Consider the following 19,108-nt stretch of genomic DNA (forward strand, 5'->3'; position numbering starts at 1 on the left):
TGTCAAGTGTACACATAAGACTGGCTGTCAGCTCATGAAAGTACCTGTGGGTGCCTGGCTTTGCTAAAGGAATGCACCATTCTGAACAGTAAAAAAAAAATAAAAAAATATTGAGTGTGGAAGACGTTGCATAATTGTTTAATGCAAGAAATAAGCTGAAAAGATGGAGCGCTTAGGAGATGTCTGTGTCAGAACCCTTTCAACTGCTCTATCGGAGGCAGAGTTATTTCCTAGGCATAGGCGTAGGTAGCAACATTTTTATTTTGACAAATCTATTTCTTGCATAGGACAGTTCGCCTGTAGTGATGATAATGGTCTCTTGCAAGCATTGTCGCACACATTGTCAAGTAAAATTGTTGGAAGTCGGGAATGTGTGTTGTCGCCTGTGCTTTTGACCAGCCTTTCTTACGCTACGCACTGAAGTATGCCATAACAACTCTCAAGTACCTATGTATTCTCATGCAAATGCTGTGCAAGTGCCATAGTTCCTTAAAAATTGCACAAAATTGTAGTAATTGAAATTCTATTTAGCACTCAAATATTGCACCTTGTGCCATATTTGTGAGTACAGCTTTAAAAAAAGAAGAAATAAATTACTACATACGACAAACCAAAAACAGGGCAAAATTGCCTGTTTTATTGTTGTTTAAGTACATACTGCGAAGGAAGCAAGCGACACACCCCAGTCACATTTATACTTTGAGTTCAAAAGATTGTGCGATAGATCTCCACAGTCTAAAGAAATGCTTTACACAAGAGAGTTCGATATCAACACAACTTTGTAAACAAGGACGGGAATATGGGTACATCTAGACTAAATTGAGTGCAGAGAAACACGAGGATAAAGGAAGGCACATTGGACACACAGGAGCTTGCTTGTCCAAAGTGGCTTCTTTTCTCCTCGTGTTTCTCTGTGCTCAACTTCCTTCAGTCAACGTGTAAAACAAGCATGACGCTTTGTTACACATAGACTAACACACAACACAACAGGCATGACAACTTTGTCTTGCAGTCGTTACCCACCACATTTTATCGCTTGCTATCACTGCCAATGCTGGCCACTGCATATCGGACCACATTTTCACTTTGCACAACGACCGTTAGAGGTAGGAACATTATTACACATACATAGATGAAATTTCTGTGCTCTTCAGTATGGTGTACTGAGAGAACAATAAGAACCTATTTACATGTAAGCATAGAATAAGAGAAGAAATACAGCCATCGAGAAATATTCAACCATAAAAGCCTAAGTTACTTGAACAACATCCTTATCACAGTTGTGTGAATCTCGGTTCAATGCACATGGGTGACCCATGCATTGAGTGGCGTTACTGGGAGTTCATGATGCCGAAAGGATAGAAATTGCATAATTAAGTTCTTTTAAAAGAAAAATTGCATGCAATGATGCTCGTAATTTGTACCTACAATACTACAAAACGAATTTTTATTCCTCTTTAATCACAGTTTCAGTTTACACTCACCCCTAGCCAGACCAAACCCTATGATATTGCACTTGTCACAGCAACTTATCTCATATACATTTAATACAAGGCGCACATGTATGCCATTACACAAAAGTTCATCCAATGACTAAAGCACAAAGTGCATGAAGATTTGTGTTAAATGTGCAGTTCAATTCATGATTATCAGGTGTATTCACAATATCCTTTGGTAACAGCACAACTGCAAAATAAAAATTTGCAGCTGTGCTACCACAGTTTACATTGTGCGTATGCATATGCTATACTACTGGGCTGCAATGAAGCACATGCTATACATATAAACCACAAACACCCACTCGTACTTCTACATCCAACCATATTGACAAGCAGTGCAATTCACGTGTCAGTGTGGGAGGTCATGACAGCAACTAGCTGCAGAGACATGAAATGTTTGTGCATTTCAGTAGGATCCAGTAGCACTAGAAAATTACATTACAGGGTGTGCCATAAATACTGTCACAAGGTTTATGCCCATACTCCATCTCAAAAACTGGTTGCAGCACTGTGGAAGCTATACGAATTCTCAGCCAATAGGAAGGTCGAATGCCCCTCGAGTCTAGTCGGCGTCTGCTTGCTATCCTGTTATATGCTCCATGGTTGGCTCCATAGTCAGTGGATTGATGCAAAAAATGCACACATGCGACAGCAGAGCTTCGCTTTACCTGTACGCTTTCCCTGAAGTTACCTAGCAGCCTCCTTAGCAAGAAGTATGGGCGAAAGTCCTTACAAATGTTCACAGCGTCTACTTGGCATTTGCTCGCTACTATCTTCATGTACCATGCTAGAGCGGAGTAGTAAATTAATGATGCAGTGAACAATTAGGCTTTTATAGCATTCTGCATCATCAACGCATCACCAATGCTAATGCTATGGCGCAATCTGCTAACTAGAAATCAAACCAGTTTTATGGCTCCGTGCCGTGTCCGTAGACCTAGCAACGTGAAAACAAACTGCCGATCTTAATAATTATGACAAAATGTACCTAATGATTTGACCTCAGCTTCAGATGGACTTAGCAATGACGGATTTTGCCACTTGTTTTTTGCTGACGGGGCGGAGAGCCAGGAGCAGGTGCGAATTCGGATCGAAGCGGGCGGGCGGTGCTGTATGGGCGCTGCCTTGTTGCCACAGTGAGGGTGGCTATTACGGTTACCGGCAGTAACTGCCACAGTAATTCTTGGTATATGATATGCACATGCAAAGATCCTAAAATTTCACGTATTACTGTACCGTATCATGTAGTGAGCAAAAATAAAACTCTCTAGTGTAGCCAATAATCGGCCAGTTACGCCCGGAACTATATACCGCTGCGCAAGGATATTACCTGTGAACGCCTCGTACCTTCCGCAGTGCTGCAACCAGCTTATGAGATGGAGTATAGTATTTTGGTTGAGAATAAAAATATCCCAGTAGATCATTTGTAGGGCATTTACCCAATGCATTAGGAATGCAATACAATACATTTTATTGAATGTCTATGATCTTGACCTTGATGATGGCCTTTAAGCATTCTGGGTAGGCCTAAATCGCAGCCTGCAAGGTATTCCCAGAGAAATTTTTATGCATACTCGTTCCTGCGAAGCTTTTAGAACCACTATGCTGGTATGCCAATGGGTGCGGGCCTTCTTTTCAAGAATAGCCCACACACATATGTTGTGTGTGTGGGCTATATGTGGCTACTCTGATCCATAGGGTTCAGGTCAGGGTAGTGCGCTGGCCACTCTACAGCTGGAATAAAGTCGGCCGTGAAAGTGCGACACCCCTGTTAAGGTGTTGATTTGATCTTCGATTGTTGTGCTGGGGCGCCATCCTGCTGCAAAATCAAAGATTCCACATAGAAGTGGGATTGGGAGTGAATGAGGCTCTAGAATATCTCTAATGTATGTGTGAGTGTCAATCTATGCGCTTTTTGTCATGAGAACAAGAGCAATGTGGCCAATAGCAGTTACCCCAGCTCAAAGCATGACAGACACTGCATGAGAGTCTAGAAAAAATGTTCCGCTGGCTGCATCAGCAAGTTCTGATGTCGGAACAAGTACATGAGAGTTCCCAGTGTTGTGAAGGGCCTCTAATGCAAAAATTTTCGCATTGGTGAAGACGGTTTCCAAGTGTTTTCCATTCATGGCCCGCCATTTTTTTTTCCATCTTCCTTTTCTCTGCACCTCTGTCAGTCCATGCCTTCTTTGGAACTTGTAGGGGAATATCTTGAACTCCCTTTGCAAGGTGGTGGTGGTGAATTGTAGCAACAGGCGGGTTTAGCCTGGCGATCAAGGCCGGCAATTGCTCCGTCCGAGCGTCTCTTGCAATACCGCTGAAGGATATGTCCATCAAACCAGTCTCTTTTCAGAATTCGATAAGGAGACATGAAGTTTCTTTGAGGGCTATAACTGATCTCTCGGGAAGTATAAGGTGTTGCAGGCACGCATGCGGAAGGTCCTTTTTTTGCAGATTCTTCAGGAGAGCGTCCCTTTCATCTTAGAATTTCTGGCAGGACCACAAAAAGTGCTCAATGTCTCCTGTCTCGTTGCATGCCGTACAGTTCGGAGAATTGATTTGCCCCGTCTTAAATAACCAGGCCGGTGTATTAGCAGATCCTGTCCTTGTTCGATACAGAAGTGAGGCTTCCTCTCAGTGCAATCTCTTGGTCACGCAGGGCATATGCGGTGGAACCAAAAGCAACGCAAAGTGATTTCGAATGTCAGATTTTTGCACTTGATTACTCTTTGGAGCCTTGACTTTGGGAGGATGATAGAGCGCTGCGTATGCAAGCGCATCAGCTTTTTTGTTGCCAGAGATACCAATGTGGGAGGGAATCCACTGAAACTTTACTGTGAACCCTTGTTGATGAGTTCTTTCACGATGGCTAGTGATTTGCATGGGAACTTGAGGGATGGCAGGCCACGGTATAGTTGTTGTAATGCGGCCTTTGAGTCCGTAAGGACAACCACATCCTGTGGAGGCAAAGTCTTTAGTTTGTGCAGAGCAGAAGCTATTGCTACGCCTTCCACAACTGTCGACGAGGCTATACAGTCCAGACGGCCAGACCACGTATATCGTACAGATGGAATATAGAATGCAGCTGCGCAGTGGTCTTCGTCTGCTTTGACAGAGCCATCTGGGTAAACTTGTAGGTGATTCGGGTAAGACCTGTTCAGATGTTCCAGGACTAATGACTTGGCTTCTGCAGGTGGAATGCAGCTCTTTGACTGCAATCGTGGTACACTTAAGTTGCATGTGATGTCCTCGAATGTCCAGGGTGGTTTTATCCTTTCCCTCTGTCTCGAGCAGCACAATCCTAATACGCGAAGCGTGTTCAGTGCTGCATAAAAATGTGAGCACGGCCTGTTACCTATAAGTCGTAACAGGGATTTGCCAGGCGTAGACTCACTCAATCGTAGTAGCTAGATCATGAGAGCCTGGGAAGCCTGAAGTCGCAGAGGGCGTGACTCAGCTTCGTAGAGCACTTTCTAGTTTGATGCTGGCTGTGGGACTCCAAGGCAAAGTCAAATACGTTTTCTGTGGATGGCTTCTAAGCACTCATATTGGCTCTCTGAGGGTGACATCAGAGGTAGCTGATACAGGATCCGACTGGTAACCAACGCTGTATGTAGCCGTAGCATCGACGTCGGGTGGTTGCCCCAGCGTATGCCAGCGACTCGCTTGAGCAAATGTAGCCTGGGTGACGATGACGGCAGAACGCGGTCAACACCGCGGTGCCAGGGTAGCCTGTGGTCTAAGGTAATGCCAAGAAATCGGACATTGGTGACTTGTTGAATCTGGTATCCGTCCAAATTCAGCGTCAAGCGTGTAGATTTTCTTTTCACTCCAGGAAATAGTACGAATGATGATTTCTCTGCTGATAGTGATAATCCAATCGTTGCCAAGTGGCCCTGAATGGCTTTTACTGCTCCCTGGGCTATTCGTGTGAGGCAGCGATGCTGGTAGCCGGAGACCCATATGCAGATATCATCGGCATATATAGATATCTTCACTGGTGTTCGATGGTTTAGTACTCTTGGGAGGCTACTCACGGCAATGTTAAATAATAAGGGAGATAAAACACTTCCCTGTGGCACGCCGCGAAATATACGTATTTCATCGCTTAAAGTGTCGCCAAGACGAACTCTGATGCGATGATCATTGAGGAACGTATGTATGAAGTGCAAGGGATGACCTGTGACGCCTATAACTTGTAACTGGCTCATGATGGCTCTTTGAGACACGCAGTCGTAAGCCTTGGAAACATCCATGAAAACAGCAAGTGTCAACAGGCCATCCGCAGTGTAATGTTCTATGTGGCTTGGCAGGCCCAGTACATTGTCTTGAGCGCTTGGACGCTGCCGAAACCCAGTCATGCACGATGGTAGTTTTCGACCCTGCTCGACATACCAAGTGAGTCTTCTGCACGCCATCTTCTCCCTTAGCTTCGCTGCACAGGAGGTCAGTGATACCAGTCTGTATGAGTCCAGAGCTGCAGGATTCTTTCCAGGCTTCAGAACCGGTACCACCCATGCTACCTTCCATAAATGTGGGATATCCCCGCTGGCCCACACTTGGTTAAAAAATGCCTGCAAATCACATTGTCTTTCAACCGGTAGGTTAGTCAGCCTCTGATTACTGATAAGGTCAGGTCCCACCGCACAGCGACGTCGAAGGCTGCTTATAGCTAGTTCCAACTCTCTGAGTGTGAAAGGAGCATCCATTAGAGACGCCGATAGCGGAGGAGACGGGCTGGTTGTGCCGGCTGACCTGCCGGAAGAGTATATTTCAGCAAAGGCATTCACAAGACAAGCAAGCGTCTTGCCTAGCTTCAATACTAGGGCTTCAAATGGCTTGTTTGGTCGAAAGTTTCCATCCAGCAAGGTTATTAACGACCCACCATATCCCTGGAACTGGCGTGAAGATCGATAGGCTTGCACAAAATGTTGCCCATTGATCTCTTCTTAGTTTCCTTGTGTAACGTCGAATCACTGCGTTAATCCTGTTATATATAGTCTTCACTGGGGGGTCGCCCTTCGTCCTCATTAGCCTCCATTCCGCTCTTCTACGGGCAGCGCATAGATTTTAGAGCTTTAGATCCAGAGCGGGGAAGTGGTCGAGTAGCTTCAGCTCAGTGGTAGCTAATCTCTTGCTACGTAGCATATCCACGAACAGGTCTCCAGATGATTTGCTTAGGCCGTCCCTGTACGTATCCCAATGCGTCACAGGACAGGATCTTCGGCCATTGGTTCTATATCCAGCAATGTTAAGGAAGACAGGAAAATGGTCGTTGCCCATTCTATCTTTACTCGTCGTTGACGATGCGAGGATGTCCGCTGAGTGTAACGTCAAGTCAATGACACTGTAAGAGGCCGGTAGTGGAAAAAACGTTGGCTGTTTGTCATTGGCCATGCAGAGTCCCTCGGTGTTTGAAGCCCTAACAATTTGCTTCCCACGTGCATCAATTGCCTTGTCGCCCCAGAGAGTATGGTGCGCTTAAAGTCCCCACATATAATCCTCGGAGCTGGGCAGCGGCTGCAGAGGTCTCTTATAATTTCTCCCATCGAGACCTTCAGGTGAGAGCTCACATCTACAAAGGCCACGCTGAGGCTTCGGTTTCCCAGCCGCACTTGTACAGCAGTGACTTCCAGAGCACTGCTGCAAAGGTCTTGAACTGGTAGAACGTAATGTGGTATTTCACGTCTGACATATAGCATGGCACTTCCGTTCGGAAGTGTCGGAATACTTTGGTTTCCATGTGCGACATAACCAGCAATTGATCTGGAACTTGGAAGACCAGCCTCGGACAGGGCCAATATTGGCACAGGCATGTTGCGTAAGGTAAGCGACAGTTCAGGTAAATGGCACGCAAGACCCGCCCAGTTCCATTGCATAATAAGTGGCAGCTTTGGGCGAGATGGTGAGCATTGTGTCCTGACCGCATCCATATTGCTAGGTGCTTTAAGAAGAGGCAGAGCTTAGAATCACTGACTCGAGAGCCAGGACTACTTTGAGCATGTCCTTCATCGAGCTCGCCGGCATCTTCTCTATGTGTGATCGCAAGGCCCTGAAGAGAGCACGTAGCACCTGCTGACAGTCCTCCTGTGGTGTTTTTTCATCGCAATGCAATTGGGGTCGCTGCAGTGCAGACACATAACTTCGCTGTTCCGGTTGTTCAGCAGTCTTCTCGTCTACGGCCGGGGCCTCTGTTCATTGATTCGACTGCATTAGCTGGTCCGCTGCGCGATGGCACCACTGTGTCCTGGATTTCTGGAGAAGGCTTCAGGCTTGGGAAATCAGTTTCACTCTTTGAGCTCCATTTGATTTCGTCTGACTCTCTGCGACTCTCCGTCTTTTTCTTCATCATATTTTTCTCATCCTTTCCTGTTGGCCCCAAGATAAACGCTTTCTTTCGCTTTATTGTCGCTGCCCGCGTAGGACACTTGCTATAACTAGCTAGATGACCACCACTACAGTTTGCAAGTCTCTTCTCACTGTTGTCGCCGACACATTCAGCTCGAAGGCTAACCTTCCGATACTTCTCCATGGCTGGCATTGGATTCCTTTCACATTTTTCTTAAAGTGAGAAGAGACCACAGAGACAAGACGACCACTGTGGTTTAAGTAATTAAATTTGCCACATTTGAGAGCTCAGTGGACAATCTTGCAGTAATTTTTAGAATTTTGGCAACCTCAGAAAGAGAATGTCTGGCCTCGCTCAGGGACGAGATTGTGGGTTGATGTGAGCTAGGGCATGCCATTTTTTGAAAAATGAACAAACCAGCATTAAATATGGTCAAAATACCAAAGAAGTACTGAAGAAACAATGTGGAGAAATGCTAAAAAATCAGAGGCACTATTATTGATCCAAGTGTGTGATAGCAATTATGGTGCACCCTGTAGAACACGATAAGTAATTTAACTAAAAGCAAGAAAAGTGAACCTTGCTTTTCCATGACCACTAATTCCCAACAACATCGCAGTGCAAACATGTCACTGTGACATGCAAGTATGTTTAACCTTTTGGTAATCCACACTTGTCACGTTATACTTACTGGAATTCACATTGTGGCATGGTCATGCATCAGCAAACTCCATTCAGACTTCAAGCTTGAAGTCACAGACGAGTTTCCAAGAAAACATTGTGCAAGCACTACAACTGCGACTGGCGATTTCAGAAACAACCAGGTCTGGCGTAAATTCAGGCATTCTCTGTTTTCGCAATATCAGAAAAGCATGTCTAAATTGGGAAGACAACATAACATGTTTGAGTAGTATGTAGAACTGTGAACAAGTTTCTGTGATGGCATCCTTGCATTGTAACTAAGAGCAGCTACAGGCACACACATGCAAGACATTGCATAGCACTCTTGCTCATCAAGCTGTCTGGTCAGAAAAAACATTCCAACATATACTGAATCCTTATATATATATGTAAAACTTTTTTTTCCAGTACAAGAGGTTCTTTTTGGCACCATTATTAAAGTCATTATGGTCAAGGCACACAACTATGGGAGATAAATATAGTATAGAAATATTCCACTTCAAGTGTATGCAAGCCTGCTATCAGCAACTAAAATAACAATGATATGGTGGATGCCATAACAATTTTTAGCCATGAGGTTAAGGTTTTAACAAAATTTCTGAAACAGAAAAAGCGAAAGAAGAAACTTCAACTGTGCCTGAATCTCTAGGCCAGATTCTAGCAGATAGTTTGATAGCTTTGAAAAATCAGACTTTTTTAGTATATACCACAACTGTTGCAATGATCACAAAGACTGAAACAGACATGTAGCACAATGATTAGCTTGCAGTTCTTATGACTGCCTATGCTGCATATGTGCAATCACGTATAGTCTCTTAAGAAAAAGAGTTCTTACATGTACAATAACGATTTCGCAGACAAACAATAGGTAGAAAATTAAAAAAAAAAAAAAAAACTTCAGAACACATTGGTTAAAAAGTTTTATTTAAGTATCTTCATCATTGAAATGCAAGACCTTTACTCCATGATACTCGTTTGACTGTCACGATATGCGATATCAGCCCTACAGATATTGTAGAACAAAACACATGCAGTCACCAGTTTCAATATTTGTGGCCCACAACTGATGTAAATGCCCATTTGCACCCTGCATGTATCAGAAAAGTAAAATAACCTGTTATCTGACGAAGCATGAATCAAGTTTTAACTCTTCATTCCATGAGGCAGAGTGAAAGAAAATGCCCTTCTTTTAAGAACCAGTCTGAGGAAACATCACGGGCCGTTAGTATTTTTCTTGGGCTTTGTTAGTATGAAAACCCAAGCTAGTATGTGTCTACAGTGATGTCTTGCTTACATGAATGTTTATGCACTACCTGCCGTGTTGTGCACAAGCAATATTCAGCAGACATCACACATTCTTTCAAGCAGCTGTATTATCTCACAGGGCCAGCCAGACAATCAGGCCACAATGTCAGCTAGCTCTATTTCATGTGTCATTTGAGTCACTGCTCTGCAAAGAAGTGATATGCCTCCGGCAGCATGTGTAGCAGTAGCAGTACCTACACGACAATCAGTTACACTAGAGCTACATAGAGAAAAAAAGTGTGTACATTGCATTATTCTGGGAATAATTAACAAGGATACTTTTTGTTTTCAGTCAGATGGCCAAGTAGTCATACATTGGCTGATGAGCAGATATAACCAGCAAAATGTGAATTTTGTATCACACAGTTGGCATGGATGGAATACAGCCTGCATAATCAGTAGAGTTATTCTGGTAATACCTGATTAGTTTTGTAGCTGCCTGGAAGTGAGCACACAATTCACAGCTAATTGCCACTACTAACATTTAAAATTCCAACATTTTGGTGCCTAACACTCGACCCTGGCTAGTGGCACTACAGAATGGTAATAGACATACATACTTATGGCATTTTCAGTGTATATGGCAGGTCACACTCTTGTTCTCATCAAAAATCCATGGTAGAAGCCTCTGATTCCCACCACACAAAGAGTAAGTGCTTCAATTTAAATCTTTCCTGTAGTACTCACCCTGGGATTTGACGGCTGTGTTGCTACTCTGCTAGGCGTGTGCACTGTCCTGCCATTAGGAAAATGCTCATATTTCGGTTAGTTACCTATTAACAATTATGGCATTAGCAAGCAGCACCCAAGGTCACCACCTTTTGAAAGTATGCACCATGGAACAGCAACTGGATAGGTTTCAATTTAAGGTGTGTGAGAGAAGTGAGTGTGCAAAAATGTGGCTTGTGTGTTGCCTTGACATTTTTGTCAACAGCAAAAGTTCCAAAGGCAAAACAACTCAAGGAGTCGAGACATACAAGGCGGATTATCCTTACAACACACCTGCTACAGGCAGTTGTGCAAGTGTGTCCTCACTGCCCAAGAAATACTTTTCCTGGTGGTTTTCAAGCATTATTGGAACCCTGATGCAAGTGCACCAAAGTTGCTGGGAGCAATGTGTATCACGAAGCAGTGATATATATTGCAGGATTTCATGTTTCAAGTTCTCCACAGCTTTTAAGCTTGAAAGTATAATTAGCTGCTCCCAGCACCTAATAATTTGACCTACAAGCTAATTTATGTTACCGGACAGGAAAGCACCGTTACATGGCCCCCAACACATACAACGGCATTCATTTATAGGCTTCACATATTTCACTAAGTAAATATTAACCTCAGAAAGCCCAACATATAATTTTTTATACGCCAAATTTGATGCCTCAAAATGCTGATTTAAGCATGGGAAACTCGATGCAGGACCCATAGTGGTGTTTTTGACATGTTAGAGCAGTTTCAGTTGTGGATAGCTTGACAACCCAGTTAATAATTAGTTAATTATTCAATATACTAATTGATTAATAACTCAAATACCATTTCACTTTTTTTGTACAAAGGTATTTTCTATGATGAAAAACAAAGATGATCAAGTTTTAATTTTCGTTAATCTGGAATGGTGTTTGAGCTTTGTGGGATTAAGCACCTTTAATTTCTATCATTACTTCTTGTGGTTTAACTGGGCAGAAAGTGAGTATTTTTCTAGATGCAGTTCCATCATTTGAGGATATCTTGGGCTGTTTTTACCAAAGAAAGTAAAATCAGGTTGCACCCAAGACAATATGGTCTTAGATTTATTTAGCTTAATAAGCTGTGGACGATATATGCTCTGTTATGTTCCTAAACTCTAATCAGTGACACAAACACCAATTTACAATTTGAATAAACATGTGCAGGCATGTGACAATGCCAGTGTCTCAGTTTACAACATTGCAGTTTGTATTAAGAGATTGGCATTCAATACCGAATCATGCCCACAAGCTCCATTTCATAAAGAAGGAAATTCAATGGGTTATGCAGTACTAGTGAAAGTGGACCCTCGAAGAACTCCCTTGTCGGCATTTTTCTTATTGAATATGCATTTACTGTAATGACGTCATAGAACAGTATGTCTTATTTCTTTTCTCGGCATTATACACTGTATATTAATTCCCTTCAAGAGGGACCTTGTCTAGATGGATAGTTTGATAAGCTGAGCCTCTTCTTAACCTCTAAAACAGGGACCTCTGTTTATTCTTCCACTAATTCAGTGCACCTAAAAAAAAAAAAAAAAAAAACACTCACTAGGCATCATCGAACATTTGCTATGTACTGGAAGCTGTGAAGTGTCTTTCAGGAAGCAATTTATCAACAAATTTTCAAAACGGTTTACTAATGGCAGAGATAAAAGCAAGTGAATGCAAGGATGGGAACTGCCTTCCTTGTAGCATAAGCTTTATTCCATTGCCTGGAATAGTGTTTTGCAAGCCACACTGCTCTTTTACCTTTTGCCATAGTGGCCCCACATCAAACTTATACCCAAGCCCAGTCCGTCTTTTTTTTTTAATCTCTTCCCTTCTTACTGTGCGGTGCATTTCTGGGAGCAGTTTTCTGCACTTTGATTATCAGGGAAATCCCCATGTTCACACTTAGGCTGGCTATTTTTACGTTGTGCAGTGCATAATCATCTTGGATTGTACAGGTGAGAACTTTGACAAGCTTGCGGACAAGGAGAATGGCTGCATTAATAAAAATAATGCGCAGGCTTTCGTTTGAATTTTCAGTAGTTTTTGTGGCATATATAGGTGTAATATTTTGTAGAAACAATAATCACTACGTGATCAATGCAACAGGCTTGCTTATTTACGATGCTAATATCTGGCGAGGTGCCAAACTTTTTAGGAGATGGGCTGATTTTGAAGGCATCTCCAAATTTGTCTTAAATGTAGCCTACTGTAAGCTAAAAAGCATTGGCAAACTATTTCATGGTGTCTTATGCTGCTGCTGTATCTGTTGCTGACACTATTTCGAACCAAAATAAAATGTTGATGAAGTGATCGCAACAAAAACACTGGGCTGTAACATGAGCACCACAAAGAGGGGCATTAAGTGACGACACTATCTACAACCAGAGGTGTCATGCGGCCACCCAGCTTTCTTCAAACCTCCACTTCCTTAATGCCACCATGCAGGTTATCAAATGTTGTGAAGAACGATGCAAAACTCAGTGCAGTGTCAGTATTCATCCAAAAGATGTTCATGATGATGAAATACTCAATCAGTCCAAGTATGGCACCACCCACCACATCACCAACATAGTGCCGTCCCAGCAGCACCCGTGATGCAACCACAGAAAGGCTCCACACCAATGAAACAACCTTGAAGACCACATTGATTGTTGTGTAGTTCATAAACAGGCATGCAAGGAAGACGACACGTGATGCATGACCCGATGGGAATGAGTGGTTATCGATTGATACCGTGAAGAACATGTCGTGCACGTTGACTGGGGGTCGTTTCCGCCGAGCTACTGCCTTAATACAGGCCACAGCAATGAGGTCCAACACGAGTGCTGCAAGTAGTTGCAAAAATAAGACTTGAGAGTTCAGTGGCTTTAAACAGAAGCCACTGCAGGCCACTAAAATCAACACATTGCGTTTAGCAAAATATAGCTAAATCTGTTTATTGGTGTGAAAAGGTCAAATGGCTCATTGAGCGAAAAAGCTGGCGTCTGTCGTCTGTAGCAAATTGCATTGCCATTGACTGCGATGCCACATCACGAGCACGCGTCGACAGAGCAAATATGAGAAAATACCTTGACATCCATGACATCACATTTGTATAGAGGCTCTGAGGTTTTGTTGTGAAATTCAATAAATGAACGTTTGACCTGTGTTTTCTATTCTAGTAATGAACCTTTTCGTGCGAAATTAACAGAAACCAAGTTTTTAAAGAATTCTTTATCCATCAATGCTGATGTAGTATTTCTCCTTAGTGTCCCCTTAACATTCCCAGCTGGACCCACTTGCTTTCAGAGAGCTGCTGATTGAGTGGATCTTCAGTTATGAGAAACGCTGCAGATATTTTCCACCCCAATATCCACTGCACTAAATGCATTAAAATGTGCAACAGGAACTGGAACCTGTGCTGTGAGAACAAAGTGGAGCTAAAATGAGCATATATTCAGTGCAATAAGCAATGCAAATGCAGAGCAAATGTGTGCAGAGCAAATGCATCACTGCACAGCACAGGTATCGTAGCAGCCAACTATAATGCCCACCAAGAACTGCAACAATTCTTTTTGGCACAGCGAAAAGAACAGATATTGAAGCCATTGGTAAGGTACAGTTCTGCTACAGTGACCTGCAGTTTTATTCTAACAAACTTAAAAGAAGATTTTGCGCTTACCACTGCTTCACTTTCCCTAAAATATTACACTGCATATCTTTTTGGTCCATATGGAATAATGGATTTATTTCTTCTGTTTACAACAAAAAGGAAGCAGAAGCTAAAGGCTGTGTGGTACTATAGTTGAACAAAGCACACACCTACTAACAGTTATTTGATTAATCAAAAGCAAAAGCTGCCATGAACTAGGCACGGTCACTGTGAATGACAGTGAACTGGTCCCAACCAGATACTCGTAATTAAAAAAAAATAAAAATTTGATCTTCACTCAAGTTATGCTTGGAATAACAAATATTCTACACATGTAGTTTAAGAACAGCACTGTAGCACGCACCTATCAGCAAGTTGACGTAAAATGCCTCCAAATCTCGGTCAGTGACGAACCAAATGAGTAGGCACGTCACCAAGAGCCATGGGATGCCATGTGCTGAGTACTCAAGCATCTGCATCGTAGGCCGGTAGTGGGCCAAAGGTGAACCATTGTTTGAGGCCAGGAACAGGCCACTTGAGAGCTGCTCATCAGCAGCCTTCAGCTGCAGTAGCAGAGGGTGCTGTTTCCAGCCAGACATGGCCCAGCTGCCACTCTCCTGCATGATACAAAATATCAGGTGCGAACTTGCATGGCAGTAACGGCTTAACCGGTGTCTAGAACCACGTGCACAGCTTTTATTAAAGTAGATGTAGCCACTAGGAGCATGAGTGTGAAACCTGGCTGTTTTGTAGTGCACTAGTGAAACCTCTAGTGCTAGAAGCTCAAGAGGGCAAGGAAAAGAGTTTTTTCCACTCTTCAGAACTTTCTAGCAGTGCAGGTGTGACAGGAGGTCAGCTAGGTGCCACGGAGTCAGCTATGGTCATGCACTCAGTGGCTGTGTTTCTTTCGATAAAGGCTGTACATAACTTCAAAAAAAAGATCGGACTAAAGTTACAACTACTTGGTGGCACACAGAGCACAAACCACTAGGCTGCACATAGAGTACAGCACTCGGTACCATATTTTTTTGAATTTACGTGCCTCATTCTCCCAAATGTAGAAGAGACTGAGGATACCTGAGCATGACATCATGCATCACCTCACTATAGAAGCACGCTCAAGCGCAAGCATGACATCTGCTTTGCTTTACCTCCTAAACTGCATCTGACTCCAATCTACACGCTTCTGCCATCATGAACTCCCAATGCACTGCCTCGGTCTACCCAAACCCTGCCATATATTTTGTAATCTTTCAGAGGTCTTGCAATCACCAGGACTGTTCAGAGGGACTACCCCAACATTGTGCTAAGTTTCAAGCTACAATTTTTTTTTTCTCACAGTGATTGCTTACAAATTTTAGAAGCCCCCTGGAGCTCCCCAAGTGGCACTCTTGCAATTTCTCAGTCTTAAAACTCCACATGACTTTTCAATTTTAACAAGGGAACTCTTATGGAATCTACCAGTAGTTACAAACACGTTTCTAAACCTCCAGTAATTTTCATCCGAATATATTGAGAAGAGTAGCAGGCTAAAGGATTTTCAGCTCAGGCTGGCCCCTCTGCTTTTCCCTCAAATTCCTCTCTCTCTCTCATTTCATTCTCTTGTAGTAACTGTTAAACATGGCGCATCTCGCTCAACCTTGAACTTGTTGTGCAGTCCACCAAAAAGACAGAAAACCCTGGAATGAATTTAAACCTTAGCATGTGATGCTGTAAAAAAAATTGCATCAGAGCCCCGTCTACCATTGCCATGGCAACATTGTTGATGGAATGCAGTCTCAGCTTCTTATGGTATGTTGATAGTAGCAGCTCAAACAGTAGTGCAGACTGCATGTCTAGTGCAGCACATGTGAATGATTACAAAGGACTGTGGTGATGGTAAACAACAATTTCTCTAGACAACCATGACTTTTCCTTACACATTAAACTGCTGACTTTCAAGTTTCTCTATACGAATACGTTTCTTGCTTGGACATTGCAAAATCGTGTTAGTTGCTTTGAACCTAAGCATTGTCCTCCACTTTGGTCAAGGATGACGTGCAAAAGAGAGAGTACGGGGCAGTTAGCTTTCATAACATTGGTTGAAATTAATTTCATATAGCATGCAGCTCTTCAGCCTGTTGAAACAATTCATGCACATGAATTCAAAGAACTTTCGTGAGTGGAACATAACCTGGCCAGCAAAGGCTGCTGTGTTAGAGGGAAAGCTTGAGCTGAGCACCATTGTGCTCTAATAAATGTAAAGGAATATCGATATTCTGCATCAATCAAGATGTTGCTATGGAACTATACTTAGTGACAGCCTATGCATTCAGTACATGCTTTGCCCACAAAACTGCAGTGCACCTGCCCTCCATGCTTCCACTCTCCGAAACATAATGCCTGAGCGAGGTGAAACCAGTGCTTGCCCCAACTTCACCTCTGAAAGAGAGCAGTGCTGGCTAGAATTGCTCTGCGAATGTAAATGCTAAGCTAATTAGAAAATAAAAGCTTGTTGTTTCTATATAAAATATTACCTTTGGCTGAGTGCTGATACCACGAGCGGCCATAAAATTTGCCAAGACATTCGGGTTTAATCCCAAGACCAGTGACACAAAGATTAATCTGTACGGATAATTAGTCGTCCAAACACGTAGGAAAACAGAAACCACTCGACCTTATGAAAATGAGCAAATGTAATTGGTTGGCGCATCTATACAAATTCTCTGACTTGGACAGCAGTACATAAGCCACTGAATTTTTAGGTTGTCACCAACTATAGGAGACTAAGTAAAGTGCAGGGTGTTAACAGAAGCTCCATGAAATTTCCCACAGTGACTTGCCAGCCCACCACCCTGAAAAACAAAAATCTAATCAGAAATATAGTAAGCCCACGAAAAGATTCTTTTCTTCTTTGACTTCAGCTGCAGGTCATGCATTTAACTGCACATGTGCTCCAGCCTTCCTGAACTTTCATTTAGAGAAAAATTTATTTGGCTCTCAAAGAGCAAGTATATGGTTGCACAGCATGATGAAACACTACTGTCTTAATTGCTTTGGTCTACATAGCGTTCTACAACCTGTATCATATATAGTAATGGTATAAATGACTTAGTATATTTTTACCAGAATAAAGATCTTAATTTCACTGGCTCTTGTTATGGAGTTATTATAAACAGGGTCGTTAAAAAAGGTTGGTATATATGTTTAAGGGTTGAGGCTACTTCTACATGTGACTGAAATCTTTATTTAAGGATATCAATATTAAAAGCAGGCTTGAAGCTAATTTGTTGATGTAGATTTGAAACTTATGCAACGGCTATTATTTGGTGACATTTAATAATTGTTTTAATAGTTTAATTGTGTGGAATGCGTATAGGATGAAAAGTTTAAGCGGTAACAGTACTCAACACGAATGGCTGGAATTGATCCTGTATGCGGAGGTTAATCAATCTTTTGCAGTAAACATAACTTCATCACTGCAAGTTCCGTGCTTTGGCCTCCTCTGGTTTCGCCATTCTGCACCTCATATGCACAAAACTAAGCCTGTGAACTGCTGATAAGAGCACCCTTTATGCTAGTTTCTTAAGATTCTTTCTCCTGGGAATATGCATTCTTTAAAATTAAGTCAATGTGCCCAATCAAGTATTGCAACTTACTTAACTTGCGACTCAAGCACAGAGAAAACCCGTTTATGACAGCTAGCTAGAGCACCGTTCCCGCTAGTTCCCTATATTTTTTTTTCCATTAATTTAAAGCGAAAGCCGTAAGTGGCTCGTCATACTCCCTATGGTTATGGAAAATGCTGCGTGCGGTACAGAAATTTTAAGTCATGTGAGCTCGCCTCGCGCAGACACGCGCTCGTGCCACTGCTCTCGCGTTTGTCGTCTTCTTCCGCAGCTGGCTCCGATGCCGCTCATCACGCAAAAAAAAAAAAGAAAGAAAGAAAGGGCGGGGGGCAATGTTAATTACGATATATAGTTAATTCAGGCGCTATAGAACCCACGATCTTCGGTGGGAGCCGGACCCTCGAGATTATGTCGAACCCACAACGTTTTGTGTTAAGGCGAAGTTAACTAAGGCACCGTTAATTAATACAGAGTTACGGTATTCGAACCCACGACTTTTTGTGTTAATTAGTGCGAATTAAGGCGCAGTTAACTAAGGTAGCGTCAATAAAGGCATTCAAACCCACGACCTTGAGGGGAGAAAACAAGTAATAAGAAGTAACAACGTATTCGAATAAGAATGTCAAGTTATTTAATGAATGTCTTGAGCGCGCAGCTTTCGCTTTCACTCTATGGCGTATATTGTAATGTGACTGTCAATTTCTTGCAAAAACGTTCCTTTTCATATACGTTTCTTTTTATTACACTGTGCTCAGTGAAGCATCGCGGCTGCATTACCTGTGAATTACGCACAAGGAAAAAAACTGACGGCAACAAGCGAGTGTGTAATTCGCAACGACTAAAAATCCGTGTGCACGCTGTGCAGACTACGGTGGTGTAGGCGCTTCACCTTGGTTTCACTTGTTGGTACATCGCACGGATAATTTCGCTTATCTGGTAAACGGCTCGACCAACGAAAACCATTGTGGACTGCACCATTCCGCAAAGTCCGTCATGCACGCATTTCTCTTCAAACATACTTTCGAATACATTCACAGTAGCATAACCACACAAGCGAAACTTGAACAGGTGAAATGAATCCAGTGAAACGAGGCAAAGCCGCTAAACGAAACCGACTCATATTAGAAAGCAAAGTAATATGTGACGCTACCAAACATTCCACTAAGTATGGAAATTATGAGGTGAAGGATTACCTTAAATACTTCTCACAACCTTCAGCAAAGAGATCACACAGAGAACACACTGCGCACGAAGCAACATCCAAAAACAAAACAACATAACAAGCCGGTAACGTTGTGGCTAGACGACTTTTCATT

At 42.7% G+C, this 19,108-nt stretch overlaps 1 protein-coding gene across 1 annotated transcript; it reads right to left on the reverse strand.

The window, feature by feature from the left end:
* Positions 1–615: 615 nt before the first annotated feature.
* Positions 616–19,072, reverse strand: LOC126548602 (polyisoprenoid diphosphate/phosphate phosphohydrolase PLPP6-like). Its single transcript, XM_050196861.3, has 3 exons — positions 18,986–19,072; positions 14,549–14,801; positions 616–13,378 (listed from the first exon to the last, which is right to left on the reverse strand). The coding sequence occupies exons 2-3, from the start codon at positions 14,781–14,783 to the stop codon at positions 12,966–12,968; spliced, it is 648 nt and encodes a 215-aa protein (XP_050052818.1). The 5' UTR covers positions 14,784–14,801; positions 18,986–19,072; the 3' UTR covers positions 616–12,965.
* Between the last annotated feature and the right edge of the window lie 36 nt (positions 19,073–19,108).

The sequence above is a fragment of the Dermacentor andersoni genome, chromosome 1, assembly GCF_023375885.2.
Source record: "Dermacentor andersoni chromosome 1, qqDerAnde1_hic_scaffold, whole genome shotgun sequence".
NCBI classification, from domain to species: Eukaryota; Metazoa; Arthropoda; class Arachnida; order Ixodida; family Ixodidae; genus Dermacentor; species Dermacentor andersoni.

Excerpts from the sequence above, each read along its gene's own strand:
- LOC126548602 (XM_050196861.3), bottom strand. The coding sequence starts at position 14,783 with ATGTCTGGCTGGAAACAGCACCCTCTGCTACTGCAGCTGAAGGCTGCT. Across the intron at positions 13,379-14,548 it reads TTACGTCAACTTGCTGATAG|CACTCGTGTTGGACCTCATT; the intron begins GTGCGTGCTACA and ends AACTACTTGCAG.